This window comes from Ciconia boyciana, chromosome 2 (assembly GCF_034638445.1).
Source record: "Ciconia boyciana chromosome 2, ASM3463844v1, whole genome shotgun sequence".
Lineage (NCBI taxonomy): Eukaryota > Metazoa > Chordata > Aves > Ciconiiformes > Ciconiidae > Ciconia > Ciconia boyciana.
The window spans coordinates 100,309,594-100,326,748 of NC_132935.1; the positions used below are offsets into that span (position 1 = coordinate 100,309,594).

The 17,155-nt window shown below is 37.6% G+C and overlaps 1 protein-coding gene across 6 annotated transcripts in view; it reads right to left on the reverse strand.

Moving 5' to 3' along the window:
- Positions 1 to 17,155, reverse strand: part of KIF13A (kinesin family member 13A) — a 120,477-nt gene that overhangs the window by 31,717 nt on the left and 71,605 nt on the right. For all 6 annotated transcript variants that reach the window (XM_072853338.1, XM_072853337.1, XM_072853343.1 and 3 more), the window contains exons 10-17: positions 14,459 to 14,570; positions 13,849 to 14,061; positions 12,155 to 12,265; positions 10,835 to 10,969; positions 9,499 to 9,629; positions 7,636 to 7,722; positions 7,362 to 7,528; positions 1,512 to 1,722 (exon numbers count right to left, since the gene is read on the reverse strand). In XM_072853338.1, the coding sequence (XP_072709439.1) occupies positions 1,512 to 1,722; positions 7,362 to 7,528; positions 7,636 to 7,722; positions 9,499 to 9,629; positions 10,835 to 10,969; positions 12,155 to 12,265; positions 13,849 to 14,061; positions 14,459 to 14,570 (1,167 nt within the window). The remainder of the gene's footprint in view (positions 1 to 1,511; positions 1,723 to 7,361; positions 7,529 to 7,635; positions 7,723 to 9,498; positions 9,630 to 10,834; positions 10,970 to 12,154; positions 12,266 to 13,848; positions 14,062 to 14,458; positions 14,571 to 17,155) is intronic.

Below are 17,155 nucleotides of genomic sequence, written 5' to 3' on the forward strand. Positions count from 1 at the left end.
AATGATTTCTTGATGGCCTTGCTGTGCTCAAAGCAGTTCTGAACAGCAATGGTTCCAACTAGCGTGTTTCTCATTTTGCACTCCTTCTGCAGCCCTAAAAGAGCCTGCAAATGCCAACCAGGCGTCTGCAATGCTTTACATTCAGTTCCCAGTTATTCTGGGTTTAGGTCTTACAGGGGAAAACAATTATTTTTAATTAAAGTTGAAACACAGCACTACTTCTCCCTCTACTTGCCATGGAAAACGTTCTAGTCATCACTGGTTAACAGGTTATTTGTTCAGGTTCCCAGGCCAAACCAGGCAGAAATTACAAAACAAAACCTTGCACAAAAACTAAACCAAGATCTGTTCTGTTCTATTTCTAACACTCTGAATTTGAAAACTGCAACACAATCTTGGCTATCTTTGTTTAGACTCCTCTTGTACATGGATTATTTTTTTTTAAATGATGGAGAATAAAGCAAAAATAATCAAAATAGGAAAGAGCACTCAAACTTACTACATATAGAAAAAAAGGCTGAGTGAATAATGAAGCTTCTGTTTTAAGAGAAAATAGATTAAAAAGAAACTTACAAGAAACCTGTTAGTATATCTAGTCATTCTTCCTGAAGAATTAACCCGATGACAGAATACTCATTTGTATGCTGAAAACATAAATAATCTCAGCTGCTGCCCCTAGAACTTCTCTCCATGGAGCTGATGTCCTTCTCTCCCCAATGATACTAAGGGCAAGCTTCTCTCATTGTCAAGATGCAAACACATACATGCTGCTTAAACTCTGCTCACATCTTCCTAGTCCATTTTTTAAACTCCCCCTGCAAATCTTGTGACGATCTTTCACCAAGGCTGCATTCAGGTGCCATGCTATTCCTTTGTAAAGAGGCTAGCCTTTTACTTCTTAAACAGTTCAAACATACTCTATTTGACTATTCTGCAGTTCTCTAGTACACAGCAGTCCTCCTCCAAAGCTGGGCTTACTTTTAGAAACACATACATACAACATTTAAGGACTCCCATTTTCTGTATTTCTTATAGTTTTAGATTGCAAAATACCGTGCTCTCATTGTATACCCTCAACACACAATACTCCTTAGTGCACCCCTTAGTCCAAGTTGACAAATTTACCTCTGCAGTATCCTTTCCTTTCTTTCCAGAAGTAACTTAAACAATAATTGCTAAACCAAACATTTCAGAAGCATTTTTCTAGCAAAAAAAACCAAAACCACCACCCAAAACCAACAACAAAAACAATAAAAAATGCTATAATGCTGATCAATAAAAGCTAAATTCTTATTTCATTTGTGTTTTAAATCAAACAGGAAGATCTTGCATGCACGTTACACATCAGAACCTAGTCTAAATTAAATGCTAACACTTTGGTGCAGGCAGATCTTGTACTGCATGTCAACTGTACCAAAAAATACTGTAAGTTTCTGACAGATGGTTCAAGCCCCATCTTTCACCCTTTGTAGTTCTTATTAAATCCTTTGTTTTAACTCCAGTATTCTCACCTCTCTTCTGTCCAGAGATTTACTTTCTGCTGTGCAGTCTGAGCAGTGTAGGAGAGTCTGTCGCTACCATGCTGATGCTGCCTTTCTGGAGAGAGCTGCTGCCGCAACAGCTCTAACTCACGTTCATACATCAGCCGCTGCTCCTCAAGAGCACTCCGCTTCTCTTCCAAGTACTGTTTCTCCAAGATCTGGACCACATTTTGTACTGGGTCTAAAAAGAAGGAGGAAAAAAAAAGGAGGAAAAAACCCCCAGAAAAGTGAGAAAATGCCATTTCAGCAGTACAGAACACTCATCATTTATTTGGTAACAGCAATCAACATATCCCAGAGTCTTTGCAAACACAAAATGGCCATTGCCCCCCAAAACAAAAGCAAAAATAATAAATATAGCATTGAATAAATAAATCCAAACAAGAAAAAAAGACGGCATGCAAAGAGGCTAGAAGAATGGTTAAGACCCTCATCTACTGCATACTTCAGTACTGTGAAGTTATAATACGTTCCAGAATCCCAGTAGGAAAAAAAGAATAGATGGAAAAAGGAACAGATTAATAAGAAGAAAACAAAGCAAAATACAAGGGAAGATGACGTTAACCAGAGAAGGAAACGACTTAAGTAAAATGCAATTTACTTTCTCCATTTTGGCAGAAAATGAAACATGTTGGAGAGCTGCAGGTGAAAATTGAGACAAACAAATTGTCTGACTAGTCATGCATCGCATTGCACCAATGTGCTTCACAGCACTGAAGTAGACAAAGTACCTTCTGGAGGGGACTTCTGCATTTAGCTTTATAAACCACATTTCATCTCAGTATCAACCCAGAACAAAAATCCATTTGGATACTCTACGCTGAAACAACAACTGCTTGTGTCAATCAGCTACGGTTAAACCCAAATTGCATTCAAATTAAAGAAACATTACTCTGTCTATTCCTGGGTTTAGGTCCAACGTCAGACAATGCCTCTGAAAGAGCAATTCAATGGAGTAAGCTCCTTCTATATACTACCAGTATATATCTGCTTCATGTATGTACATCTAAAAGCTTAAATACAGCAAAAAAGCAGTTTGCAGAAGGACCTATCTAGATGAATATCTGAGTGACAGCACATGACCTAACAAACTGGCGATTCTGTACATCAGAAGGGGAAGGGAGAGGAGTTCCATACTTGGAGTGGTGATTATTAGGGGAAGCAACATTGCAGCCCTAGGACATGCCAGGATTTTCAAATTTAAAAAACTTCAGCTTTAAAATAATTGTTTGTGATACCTCTTCCATTTTGCAAATATTAAAAAAAAAAAAGAGCTGCTGTGACTTTTAAGGATGCCACTCTGTCAAAGGAGGGAGAAAAAAAACCCCTAGATTTAATTACACTGTCCCACTTTGGAACTAGAGGTGTGCTTCTCAAACCCTGCCCCCCAAAAAAACCCCAAACAAACAAAAAACCCCACCACCCAAAAAACACATCAGTGTGATTTAGTTATGAACCATCTTGCCTTCACTACCAAAACCCAGTCCTTGTAAGATTTTGTACAAGTTTTCCTGATACTACAATGCCACACGAAACAAAATATGGGTTACTGTAGCATGTAATAGAGGATCCACATGAAAGGTTCTGCAGGGTTTTCATCACTAGTAGTGTATGTTGGTCACCATAACACGTACATACACTCTCCCAAAAACCACATCCCCTGTATCTTCACAAACCAATGTAGCATTACTGTATTCAGTAATCTATAACAACTTCCCTAGTACTAAAACTACTGAGACCAATTTTGCTAAAGATAAACTAACTCCCTGTCTGTGATTTTAACATACATGGCCATTGAGACAAGTCACTTCATAAAGCAAATCCTTCCTATTATAAATGCCAGAGAAGCAAACAGGATCTCCAGGGTTCTGTTGTTACAGTGGGTTTGTATTTGCCTCTCAGCATCCTTTTTTGAAATATTAAGACTGATCTAAAGCACATCTTTATTTTTAGTAGAAAACAGACACTACTGCAAGTTGCTACTGTGGCCCTAGCCTGATGCATGGAGGAAATCACTGGCTTCACACAAAGGCATCATAAAATACCATCACAATGGTAACTATAAAGCATAAAATTAAAAATCAGCCAGTATAAATAGAAACCAAATAGCAAAACAGTGATGCATAAAAGTGTCTTAAAATAACCAGAAATATTACTTTTTAGTACATGACATTCTCAGAAAGACAGTTAGCTATTTTTAGCTTTTAAACAGACAGTGCAACAAAAACAATTGACTGAACCAAGTTCTAATATTCTAAACTACAAATCATTAATGTTGATCTGCATCATCATCAGCCTCCTAACTCCTCCAGATTATTCCAGAATTACCTTCACATGCACAGGTTTTACTGCATAATCCCTAAAATAGTTTAGTTCTTATGAATGGTTGAGAAATCAGGTATTACGCAGAAGACAGAAAAGAGGCATGGAAGAAATTAAAAGCCCTCTATTGTGTTTGCAAACACAGGAAATGAATCTAAGGCTGACTCATTAAGACAAGACTTTCATAAACTGCTCAAAGACCAGCTCCGAGTTCAGGGAGCAGATCTCCTTAATAAAAGTGAACTTTTCAGCCACCTAGATTTACAGGATCACAACCACCAGAGGATCAAATTATATCATGGAAAATATTTGGAGCAAGATGCAAGAACCTAGTCTAAAAATTCCCAATTTCAACAAAATCCACTACTGTTGGGGGGTTGGGGGGGAAGGTGGGTTATGCTTGTATTGAAATGCAAAAGGTAAATTTACACTTTTAGAAAAGTCTTCAGTTTAACTTTTGAAAGAGTTTACACAGAAAACCCCAAGCCTTTCACAGTGAGAAAGCAAAATATGGCGTGAATTATAAACCATCTAGTTAGAAGATGAAAAAATAAAGTCAAGTTTTTCACAATTCAGAAGAACTACAATAATGTTTAAGTTAGATTTAAATACCATGTTCCACAATTTTGGATTTCTCATGCAAAGTCAAATAAATTAGGGAAGATTCTACCCAGTGCCTGCAAAACACACAGCAAATTCCCTACAGTGTTAAAAGTCCCAAGTCCCAATCGTTTACATATTTATGTGACACGAGTTCAGTAGCCTTGAAAAGACCATTCATATGCACTTAATCCTCTGCAAAATATTAGAATATTAACATTGAACCAGAGGAATGTACTTTCTCCATAGGATGAACAGCATTGATTACCTTGCTGCAATGTCACTTAATTCACATCTGGAACCTGTTAATCCAGTAACAAAAATGCTGAATAAATTCCTTAAGGTTTCACATAAGTGCATTTTCCTAAGCAAGCTATAAGAATGTTATGACACAGGCTGCTTTGCTAAGTTTCATCAAAATCCCCACCCTGAGCTGTAACAGTTTTGTTTGCTTAAATAAGAAGCTGCATAAACTAATCACATTGTTTATTTAACCACTGCACCATATACAAGAATGAAGTAAACTTCACTGCATTCTGTGTTTGACCAGTATCACAAACTAGCAGCACAAAGCTTATCTGACAGAATCCCCCAAAGAAAATGAGCATGCTGAAGGGAGGAAAGAATCTGGATGTTTTCTTTACAGCTGTTTTCAGAGTTACACATTTTCCTCAGAGCTTCTCTGGAGCCAGATGCAGTATGTGACACTGTTGTACTAGTTACATGCAATAAAAACAAATGTGTTTGCACCATGGAGAAGCTAGGCTATTTATTTAAAGAGGGTTACTGTTCTCAAATAGATCAATGGGGGAAAAAAAGACCCAGAACAAAAGACGACCAAAACCTCCTGCTTTGGGCTATATCAAACCACTGATGTGGAAGAAAAATCCCAAACCCATACATGCCTATAAAATAATTATCTAATAAAAATTTTAAGATACCTCTTTATTCTCCCCCTAGGGCTTCTCCAGAGAATACGGATAATATAATTAACTGTCTTCAGTTATTTAGTTATTTCTTCTTCCTTAATCATATTTATTTTTCATTTTAAGGAAGAATAAATAAACGGTATTGCAACAAAGCTGCTTTACTTCTTACCCAACAAACTGGAAGCCTGTCAGAAAAAACTGTATTTTAGCCATACCACTGATAAGAACAGAACCTGGAAGCACTACTGGGCTTCAAATCAAAAGACCAGCCTATGATCCTCACAGTCACTTGTTTTGTCAGGGTTTTATTATCACTTACTACTCCAACTTAGTTAAGCAACACCTATGTGGGAGGCAACAGAAGAGACAAGACGCAGAATAATTGGGTTATGACGCCTCTGAAACTGTGTGACATGTATGACTGCTAACATTTGCTGTGCATTAGGGAGGAAAGAGCTCTAATGAAACAGCAAGGTCTGTACTGTTCTTGAGCAAAGGCACAGAAAACAACCGACCAAGACAAAAAATGTAAAGACACTTGAAATATTGTGAAGAATCATTTCCATCGGCTAGATAACAACACATGAAAACCAAAAAATGTGACCCTCCATTCAGTGAACACTGACTCATTGTAGACTGCTACAGTTTAGTCAAATCCCTGGTTAGTGACACGCAGATCAAGCACCAATTAATGCTTTCAAATTTCTCCAGCAGTCTCATGCATGAGCCAATCAAGTTCAAAACCTTTGTCCCAGTTTTGGCATAGATACGGGATGCTTTGAGGCCTTAAGACAGGCAACAGAATCTTCACAAGGGATGACAACACTGAAGACCACCAGGATGGCAGATTCATCTGAAATTCGTCTCCTGGTATGAGTGAACCATAATGAGAATATTTCTGTTATCAAACAGTAATTTCACCACATCAGCTTAAGTGACTTGACCCTGTAACTCACTCACACAAGCAATCCCATTAAAATCAAACTGTAAAAAAACCTGGAAACTATCGCTAGAGCATCATGCATACAAAACCATCATGCTGTACTCAACAGCAAAGCAGAGAAAGTTAAAGAGTAAGAGGAGACCAAGAAAAAAAGTAAATACTATATTTCAACAAGTAAACCACAGCAAACAATGGAAATACTGCGAAGATATGAAGAAAGGAGAACAGAAAGCAAGGAAACACCATCTACTGTGTCTTCTTGGTCAGTGACCACAAACCAAGGTATTTGCCTCTCAAATTTTGTGTATTAAAAAACCTGCACAAAGCATTCAGTAGTTTACCAAGTTTTTCAGCATTTCTTCATACCATATTATATCATATGAACTATGACTTGCCTTTTGGAAACCATGAAAACACCATATTGTTTTATATATACCATATCATTATTTTATATATACTGTATTTTATTATATTGTCCAAAAAAGGCATCACAATAGGTTTTAACGACTATTAAATAAAATATTGAGAGTGATCAAGACTTAAAAACCACGCTAGCTGACGTTTGACTATTGGTTTGTTACCATTTCAGTGGTTTTCTACTAAGGTTAAAATGGCGTCAGTAATATTTGATACAAAAGGAAGGACGAAGCTAACTGAGCCATATGTGGAGCACCTTTTTGTCTGCATTAACTTGCAAAAGCAAGAGGTTAGTAGGACTTACATGATGATTACAACTCAGCTGCACTATAAAGGACAGCACATGTACAGATAAAATTGTGTGTCAGGGCACAAACCAACTACTAATTTGTGTGTGTGTCTGTACTTATACCCAGGTGCATATATATTTTTATATATACATATATATATACACACACACATATATGTATGCTTAACATTGTTTTTGTAAAGTATCTTTTTCCAAAAATGCTCCAAAGGCCCCTGGAGCAAGTGTACCACTTGCTTTACCCAGAAATAAAGTTCCTTGCTGAATTTGTTAAGACAATCCAAAAGAACCAGCTGCCTTACCATTACTATTCAGTGTCTTCATAATAACTTCCATTTGTGCAAACTCATAGTTGTAGTCTGGTTCTGAAGAAGCTTCACTAGCTGCATCCAGATCATGCTCTCCTAACGAAGTTTCTTTCTCAAGGTCTTTCAGCCAATCTCGTCGTTTCCTCTTTGGTAAATTGATTCTGTGTAAAAATTTAAATTCAGTTTCTAAAAAGTTTATGCAGACCAGTGGAAGAAAAAAAAAATAGGCTGAATGTAAAGAGGCTGGAATGTAAATATCAACTATTACCTAAAAAAGTGGTTGTTTCCCCATAATATCCTATCTCCGTGCCATAACTGAGTGACAGAACATACCAGTGCACCATTTACACAGGATCTGAAAGAAGAAAATACAACTTCAGTGAAATCCTAAAAATAGAAGGTTGAAAAGTAACTACAAGATCTACTGCTTCTCCCATCTACAGACAGTGCTTTGTATCATATGATGCACAAATCTGCTAAGTTCTCACTAAAGAATCAACAGGAAAGTTACTGGTCTGATTTCTACTGTCAGAATTAAACACAAAGCACCTTTCCCCTCCAGCTTTGGTCAATACAACTCTTCAGTAAACATACAGACAACGTTGCTTTTAGTTGCACAATTTTCTTTAAATTCCCATTTCTTGAACTGGGTCACTGCCTGTTTCTTATAAACAGCCTGTAAACTTGGTTGCATGCAAATCCTACTGATAAAGCTCTCCAAGATGTAAGTCAGTCAACAGGCAGTTGTAAAACATACTGTTAACATACTCGACAATCAGGCGTAAGACCCTTAGATCCAAGTTTCATTCTTTCAACAAATAGAGTCTCTACTTTTAACAAGGGTCTACTTTTGTGAACATCTGGTATACTGTTATATTTGCATTTAGGTTTCTTTGTATTTAAGTTTCAATCACAAAATGGGAAAAATGTAGCTGTTGAACTTTTGCATGTGAGTCACAAAGCAGAACATTTTATTTGAAAGGGAAAAAAAGATTAAAATGAAAAAAGCCTTTTCAGATGCAGTGTTCTGTGTTCAGCTGTCTCAAGTAAGTCAACACGAACATGTAAGCATTTGATTTAAAACCAGATTCCCCCCCCCCCAATGAAATTCTGGTAACTAAATTTCTGTTGACACTAGTATCTTAAGAATAGCATTGCAGATCCAGCACAAGTAAAACAAAATATGTTTTTTCCACTGACATGTGCTTTTGTTCTTGCCAGTCAGAATGACTGATTTCCAGTACAGTAACTCTACCACCACAAGTCTGAATCCCATCTGTTTGAAATTTTGTACAGTAGGTTGCAGAAGAAAAATGCAAATGCTAAGAGGTATTTTACTGAAGGCAGAACTAAAGAGATCAGATTTTTAAAAAGGTTTTGTTTCTCATTCTAATATTAATCTATACATTATTTCGATATTCAGATATTATTTAGATATTCAGATTTCAGTCAAGCAGCATGACTATTAACTAGGACAAAGGTACTGCTTATCACACACCATTGGAGATGAAGTGACAAAGACATTTACAATTCCACCCAAGAAGCCACAGTGCCCTCAAAATGAAAAATAATTAAAATACAGAAGTAGAAACAAAAGGATAAACATGACTCCACACTGTGCGTTTACTAGACACAACAGTAATTAAAGATTTAGAAAAGAATGTAAAGATCTTCAGATCTTTAAAACACCTCTTTCTCACAAAATACTGGGCTTTACAACAGGAACTACTCACGAGGCACAATTTATCCTCTCCCAACAAGACACAGCCTACTATCCCATCGCACGGGTCGGGATAGCCAGCAGCATCTCAGTGATCCTGTTACCACCCAAGATACAGACAAGCAATGGTCCCTCATTCCTACTGAATACCTTCTTGCGATGATTTATTCTGAGCCAAACCACTGATAGCCTGTTATGCTGCAGAGTGGGTGGGTGTGTACATGTGTGGGGAAATCTCAGGTTTGTCGCTGAATTTCACTTCTAAGTATATGTTTAAGTCACCTATACTGAAGCTACTCATTGATCAGAATTTAAGATACTTCTGACGATGTAAAATAAAAACGCATGCAAGTTACCTTCTGGTAAAGAAAAGCAAACACTTGACTGGAAAGTGCTGCTGATCTTCCTTACCTTGCGTTTTCTTTTGGTGTGAGTGTAACTTCTCCATCTAAAGCAATATCAATCTCACAGTGTTCTGGTTGGATTCCTATACCAAAGAGCTGTATATCTTGAGAGGTATCCGCACCGACTCTTGTGTGATCCTAGAAAACAAGCTGTTACTAAGAGACAAGCAAACTATCACTGTTTATATAACTAAGAAAATATTAGCTGAAGCACTGAGACTGCATAATCTATGTGCTCTCCTTTGCTAAGCACTTCTATAGAGCAGAAATGGTGCCACAGCAGATTTGAAGACTTAAGGGTCACACACAAACTGTTCTTCTGCTCTGCACTTTATCTTCATACCATTTTAGATAAAGCAAAATAAAGCAGTTGACACACAAATTCAGATTTAAAAATATTCTCAGACTATGCTTGCATACAAGCAATAAATGCAAATAGCGAAGAAAACCAGCCATGTCATATAGGCATATATAACACAGGACAACATGGATAGTAAAACAAGGTGCACGGAGTTGGCTGCTTTTCAGAAAACAGCTATATAGCAACTCAACTAAACATCCTAATCTCTACTAGTCAAGTTGTACTGTAAATTCTGCTGAAATACTTTACTTTGCTGTTGTTAGAGAAGTTGTGCTTTATTTGCTACTGTTCAAATACAGAAGCCCTATCTTGGCCACTAAAGCAGAAAAGTAACTATAAAAATAGACAGGATAGTCTTTCATATCTTATTGACAAGGTCACATTTCCTTACAAACTTAGTAGGTTTGTATTTGACACTATTTCACTCTGACACAAGACTATGCTAAACAGAATGGTATGAAAGCTAGTGGCACTAGGAAAATGCATTTCTGTAAATTTTTACCAGTGCCTTTTTTTTTTCCCTTTCTCTTAAGCTTTTCTGTCATCAAAGACTATGTTTACCCTTACTGATTACTACTGAACATCATCACTTTATGATTAACTCATTGAATATTTAAAGCAATCCTCAGTTCACTAATAAAAAGAAGCATCTAACATGAGGCTCTCACTTCAAGTTCAGTCAAAAAGGCAATTCTATTCGCATCCTGTCTGGAAAAGCTAGCATTTATCACAGATTTTGTTAATACTGGCATGCATTGAGCACTTCTCTCACTGTTAGCAATCAGGATATCAATTAGGAAAATAATGAAGCTGAACTGCAAAGGGAGAACAAAAGCCTAAACAGTAAGAGGAGGCCTATCCTATTTTGCTGCAACTAGTCTTAAAAATCTAAATACACTCTGAATAACAAATTAAGCCAGAAATTCAAAACAATAAACAAGTGTCCTTTCATTCTGTGTAAACATCCTGTTCACATTTTTACCTTTAAATAGTAAACCAAAAGCTCATTGAGTGCAGGGTCTGCATTCAGGTTCACCAGGTAACACTTGTCATCCCCAACCTTGATACCTGAAGATTCAAGGGAAATTCCCATGCTCTCTAGCTGTCTTTGCCTCTCCTGCAAGCACAAAAATAGGTTAATCTTTCCTGCTGCAATATGTAGAGACAAGTACAGCTAGTAAATGAAAGCAGAGCAACTAAAGCTGAAGATGCACATGCTGAACATGCATTCTGTATATCGCTACCGGAAACAGGACTTAAGACATTGGTCAAGTACCGTATGTTTAATAGAATTTATTTTTACACACCAACAATAAAAAGTTAGATCTAATCCTCAAACACCTGCTTCCCCAAAGCAGCACTTACTTACCTAAGCAGCCCTACTGATTTTATTAGAGCTACTTGTGAGTAACACAATGTGGCTTTGAACCTCTGTGTTAGTTAAAAACTAGTCTCAGTGGCAATTACTTCAAAGATAATAATAGTCATAGATAATTTAGAAAATAGCATGCCACAGTTTAGGTTTATTCTTTTGCAGTATTATTATTAATTCAGCTAAAGCATCTACTCAATCACACGTGTCTTTTGCTTGGCTACAGTTTGGGGGTTGGGGTTTTTTGTTTGGCTAGTGGGGTTTGGTTTGGGTTTTCCCCCCACCTTTTTTTTTTTTACTTAATCAGTGGTTGTACCAAAGCATGCTTCTCAAACTTTAAGACTAGAAAGGGAAACGAACAATACTCGTTCTCCAAGCTGTAGATGGTGGAAATGATGGAAAAGTACACTGGAACTCAGAAGTCTTATTTTAAGTGCAATAATAATGAACAAACATTAGTGAATACATGTACACATTTTCCTTCTCTGGTTAAGAAGCCACTAAAAGCAAAAGCAACAAATACCGCCCAAAATTCTGATCCTTTTGTAATTCATTTTCTTAGTCACTTCAAGGGAAACACATCCAAGATCCCACTGTGGTCTTATAAATAAATTAGTTGCCCAAACATATTTTCATGTTTTATTTTAAAATCAAATATTAGCTTTTATCAATGATATAACAGAGCTACATTTATTCTAATGAAATTTAGACTTTAAAAAAAAAACCAAAACAACAACAACAAAAGCCAACCAACCAAACAAAAAAACCCAACAAAAACCCCAAAACCAGAAACCAGGGGAAAAGACAAAAATCCAGAGGAATTCTAAATAGCTGGTAGGGAAGACAGCACAGTCCACTAAAGCTCATGAAATTCAGCTGACTTGCACTACATGAGTATCTGGCCTTTCCTCCCCAAAATTTCTGAAATACCTGTGCAATTTCTTCTGTTTTCCTTAGCTTTTCTTCCCAGGTGACTGTTAGCTCTTTTATTAGTTTTTCAGATTCTTCCAATTTTTCCTTCAGTTCTGGTGCCTTCAGGGCCTAAAAGATAGAAATTAGCAAAAACCTTCAGCTACTCTTCCCACTGCAACATTTGCTTGCACAAGGAAACTGAACACAGCAACATAATACGAAATGCAACGAGTATAGATTTCAACTATATCCCCAGGTCTTTCATGGCAGAAGATGAAGAAACAGGTCACTTGCAAAGGAAGAGGACATAATCAACCTATAATGAGTCCAGATCTGAAATAGCTGAAGATCGACATAGTTCCAGAGGCTAATGGAACCAACAAAATCTCTGCATCTGACCACTCAAGCTTCAGTGTCCGTATAAAAATATCTGAATATTTAAAAACTTTAAGTCTTAGCTGTCTGAAGTTCAACTGCGAACTTTTTCTTCCAACATTAGTTTCAAATACAAATTCCTCTCGATATTTAGCCTTCCATTCTATCTTGGTTTCGTAAGTGTTCCTAGAGTTGCATTAAAAGCTTTCAAACTGACCCTGTTGATTAGCTTTGAAGGAAGGCATGCTCCGGAGCTAACACAGGCTTCTCATTTCACAACAGGAAACAAAAGCAAAGGGCTTGAATAGGTCCAGCGCGTAGCAACAATTCAACAGGCTGGTCTATAACTCTATGTAACGGTTTTTAACAGAAGGTATAAGAGAAAAAACTTTTTAAAAAAAGTAGTTAATACTTTGGACACTTTCCTACTGGTTGCGTTCAGCCACAGTCTGCCAACATAATTAAGAACATGCTGCAATAATATTTTCTGATTTAAAATATGGGATTAGAACAGATTTTTATTTACAAAAAAAGTGAATGGCTCCTTTTTCTTAAAGCAGATTTTCCCATTTCAGCCTGTAAGGAACTGTTCATACAAGCAACACTATTCCTTAAATGAACGTGAAGTTTAAACACCAAATTTACCTTCAGACATGCTTCTGTTCTTTTTCCACCAGTATTTTGTGTCTTGCCTGAAAAGATCAAAAATATTTTCCTACACTGCAGTGCCTAATTTCTCCAGATATCACCCCGTAAACTATCCTACCCTGATACTTTACTCTCTAATTAGAAGTATAAATCTAAGATAAGTAGCAATCTCACAGTGTTAACTGTTAAGGCAGTAAAGCAAATTGCTGATAGTTTTGGTGTTGCAGTTTTGACAATCTTTTATAGATTTTTCACAAACATCAAGGGGAAAAACATCCCACATATTTTGTGGTCCAATACCAGATTTACAGCTTTTCACACTTTTCCATTTGACGTCATAAAATTATATAGCCTACCAATGCAAAAAAAATCTCTGCTAGTAAGTTTGCAGAATGAAGTTGTACTCTAGCTCTTATCTGTGCTGCATCAATTATTGCTTGACATGAAGTTCTTCAAGAACAGTCTATTCCGACAAGGGTCGCCACCAGTACAATGTTGTCCTCATTTAAAAGTTATTAAAAATAAGCAAACATTCTGTTGGATTTATTTCAGGAAACAAACTATTAAAAAAAAAAAAGTGCAAGACTTTTCCTTTCCTCATTCGGTAAGACTTAAAAAGAAAGCTAGTCTTCCAGAGTTTGACATTTCCTTGGGAAACTCAGTTTACATTGTACTGTGAATAATGTTACCTCAGCTTGTGAGAGCTGTTCTTTCAGTTTTTCAACTTCTTCACGTAATTCTCTGATGACCCTAGCATTTGGATCTTCATTCACCACAGCATGATTAACTATCCTTTTGGCTCTGTCTGCATATCTCAGAGTAGAGAGTGTTTCTTCGTAGTTGTCTGCTGCTGGGCTAATTGTGGCTATCATGGCAGTTTGGCTGTTCCCTCCCAAGTTGTCCTGTAGAGTGCATTCACAAAGTTTGAGGGTTAAAAATTGTTCTGAGACTATACAATGTCTTTACAAAGATACTTAAAATACAAAGCTTACTATTTAGACACTGAAAGGTACTCTGGATGTAAACCAACCAGTATGATCCATGAACATTTCCAGCCACCTCCACCAGTTTCAATTCCACTATAACTGAAAATAGCCGAATAGGACTTTACATAGAATTAACACAAGATACACTTAGCTGTCCATATTACTTGGAACAACTTATAGCCAAGAGAGCTCCTTAGCTCATTTCTTTAAAAAAAATTATGAGAAGTCCACGTACACAGAGGTATGCTACAATGATCCTACAAACTATTAAGTGGACATCTTGTGTACAGGGTGAATAGAAAATATTAATTACCTTGAGAAGCCAAGTGAGTACAGAGTCCCTGTAAGGCACAAACTTGTTTTTCCCCTTCCCTGCTGCTTGGTCAGCGAGTGATGATATAACCAAGCCCAGCGTTGAAAGTGATCTATGAATGCAACACAGCAGAACAGCTTTAACACATATTCCAAATTTGCTAAAGAGTTTAATCATGCTCTGCAGAACTTCACATCCAATTTTTAAAATATCAGAATAATTTAAGTTGGAAATGACCACAGGAGATCAACTAGCCCACTGCCCTCCTCCAAACAGGGCAATGTATTTATTGAAGTTACATATTTAGAAGAAAAAAATCGGTATCTACAGTGTTTCATCTCATCTGGTACTAAGACCAAGTTCCAGGAAGACTAAGTTGAAATATTTGGGTATTTAAAATAGTTTGAAAAGTGCGAAGCAGACTGCTTCATATGGAGAATCACTGCCTTTGATTAGGCATCTACCTTTTCTCAGAGACTAAAAATCTTTCTATCTCGGACACTGCCTCACGACACTGTTACGAGTCAGTGCTGGCAGCACAGCAAGAATTCCCTGTTTCTAGAAACAATGTTTTAAGAGCACTGGCTCAACCACAGACTAAAACTGAACAATTCTTTAGCCATAAGGAGGCATCCTCAAGACAAAGCCAGCTATGGCCCAGGAGAACTAGTGTGCCTGGTGAACCAGTAACTAATCAGCCATCACACAACAATGGAAGACTGCTCGTCAGAAGAGACTGATTAGGAGGTCCCTTGACAAATGGGTTGACTTGTAATTGAGGTGGAACCTCACTAGCTTCTTGTGGGGAGACCAAACAATCTCCCAGTTACAAAAATGCACAAGCATGAAAGAGAAAAGCCCCCAAATAGCTTAGCAGACAGCCACATCCCAAACACCACTCTAGGATCGTGAAGAAAATACAGATAACTAATTCATTTTGCTACATGTACCACTTCCACCAACAGGGGTAACTGTATTAGCAACCTGTGCAAAGCACATGTATTATCCAATTGTTATACAACCCTGTGTAAATTTTAAGTGACATCAGGGCTCTTGGGGTGAGTATGTTTAAGATAATGAGCTCGTTCAGGAGCCTGAGAACATTAAACAGATGCCTTAAAGGGTTTTAAAACAGACAGTGCTGGAGCCCAAGAGCATACTGGTCCGTCATATTCATGCCGAGTTATCCATCCACCCTTTGTAACTACCAAGGAAAGCTTCAGCAGCGTCACAATTAGATAGTCAAATAAATCTTTAATTGTACTGTTCCACTCCATCCTTTTGAGTTTTCTTTTCAAATAAATAGTACTATTTTAGTTGATAGGAGTGTTTGCACAGTATTTGTATCAGGGCCTTAGTGCTGCTTGAAACTACCAGTGGTTCAGAAATAACATTTAGAAAATGACAAAAATGTTGCAGAAGAATATTTCAAGGAAGACATTTGAGGACAAGGTAACAAGAACCACTACACGCGTCACAAAAGATGTCCCATATTGCGTATAGCACAAAGTGGTATGAAGATATAGCATAGACCTGAAAGCAAAATTAAAAGGAAAAGAACTTTAAGGAGAGGCGAGGCAATCTGATCTCCCAAGAGAGCGCTCCATTTTGTAAATTTGTCTATAGGATAACTTTCCAATTCACCTCTGAAAAATTCACAGCAAAAAGGACAGTTATAGTTTGTGACCTAAACAAAAGCCTAACAATCTCTGAAAGCTTGTGGGGGCAGGATGGGGGAGGGAGAATTGGTTCTTGCCTCCAGTCTCTGGTCTCCACAGACAGAGATGACAGCGTGCTAAACACGCGAGAACAAACAGTAGGATGCTGTATGCTGCTCCGTAGCAACCTCCTACAGCACAAGTGAAAAGCACCACCAGCATGCTCCCAATGGAGTCCACCTTCAAGGAGCATAAAGTTAAAAAATCACTCTGGCCTATTTTCCTCCAATTCTTCTCTCCCTCTTTAAATGACGGGAAATGTGAAAACCGAAGCCAAAAACTGAGGGAGGGGGAAAAAAAGGACAGTCAGAAGGGAGATAGGGAGAACAGGGATTCAAAAAGGCCTGTCACTGAAAACTTTCACAACAGGGCTGCAACACCAATTTGAGTTATGGGCACTGCATTTTAATAAACAGGAAATTATAAGCTACAATTTATTAAGACAGGATTAAAAGATGTGATACTATTTCTGCTCCTTACAAATACTGATTTTATTTTAAGACTGTTAACATCTGCAATAACAGCCAAACTGGAGTCATTTATGTATTCTGCTTGAGATTTCATAATACAAAGCTGTTTAAAGACTTTAAGGAAAGCAGTAAAAGAAATGGCTGCCCAACAAAGTAATTACAGGACTCATCGGCTGCTTTGCTTCATGCTAAACGATGCGTCAGAGATCTGTCATTACTTTGATCCTATCTCACACTACTTATATAATGAATCAACCAGAAGGCCTAAGCCCACAGCACACAGCAGACTGAGGCAGTTCAGAAGCAGCAGAGTGAACTTACATGGTGCAAGAGCATGGGAAAGTGCCATTTCTGCACACTTTCTGTTCTCCTTGTCCCTATTCCTCAGGCACAACCAGGCTGCCCTTGCTCGCAGGCAGTGGGAAGCTCACAGACTCCCACCACAGGCCTGGGTCAGCGGCATTCGAAGGGAAGTGGTGCTTCCTCACTGCAGGGAACAACTCTGTCCC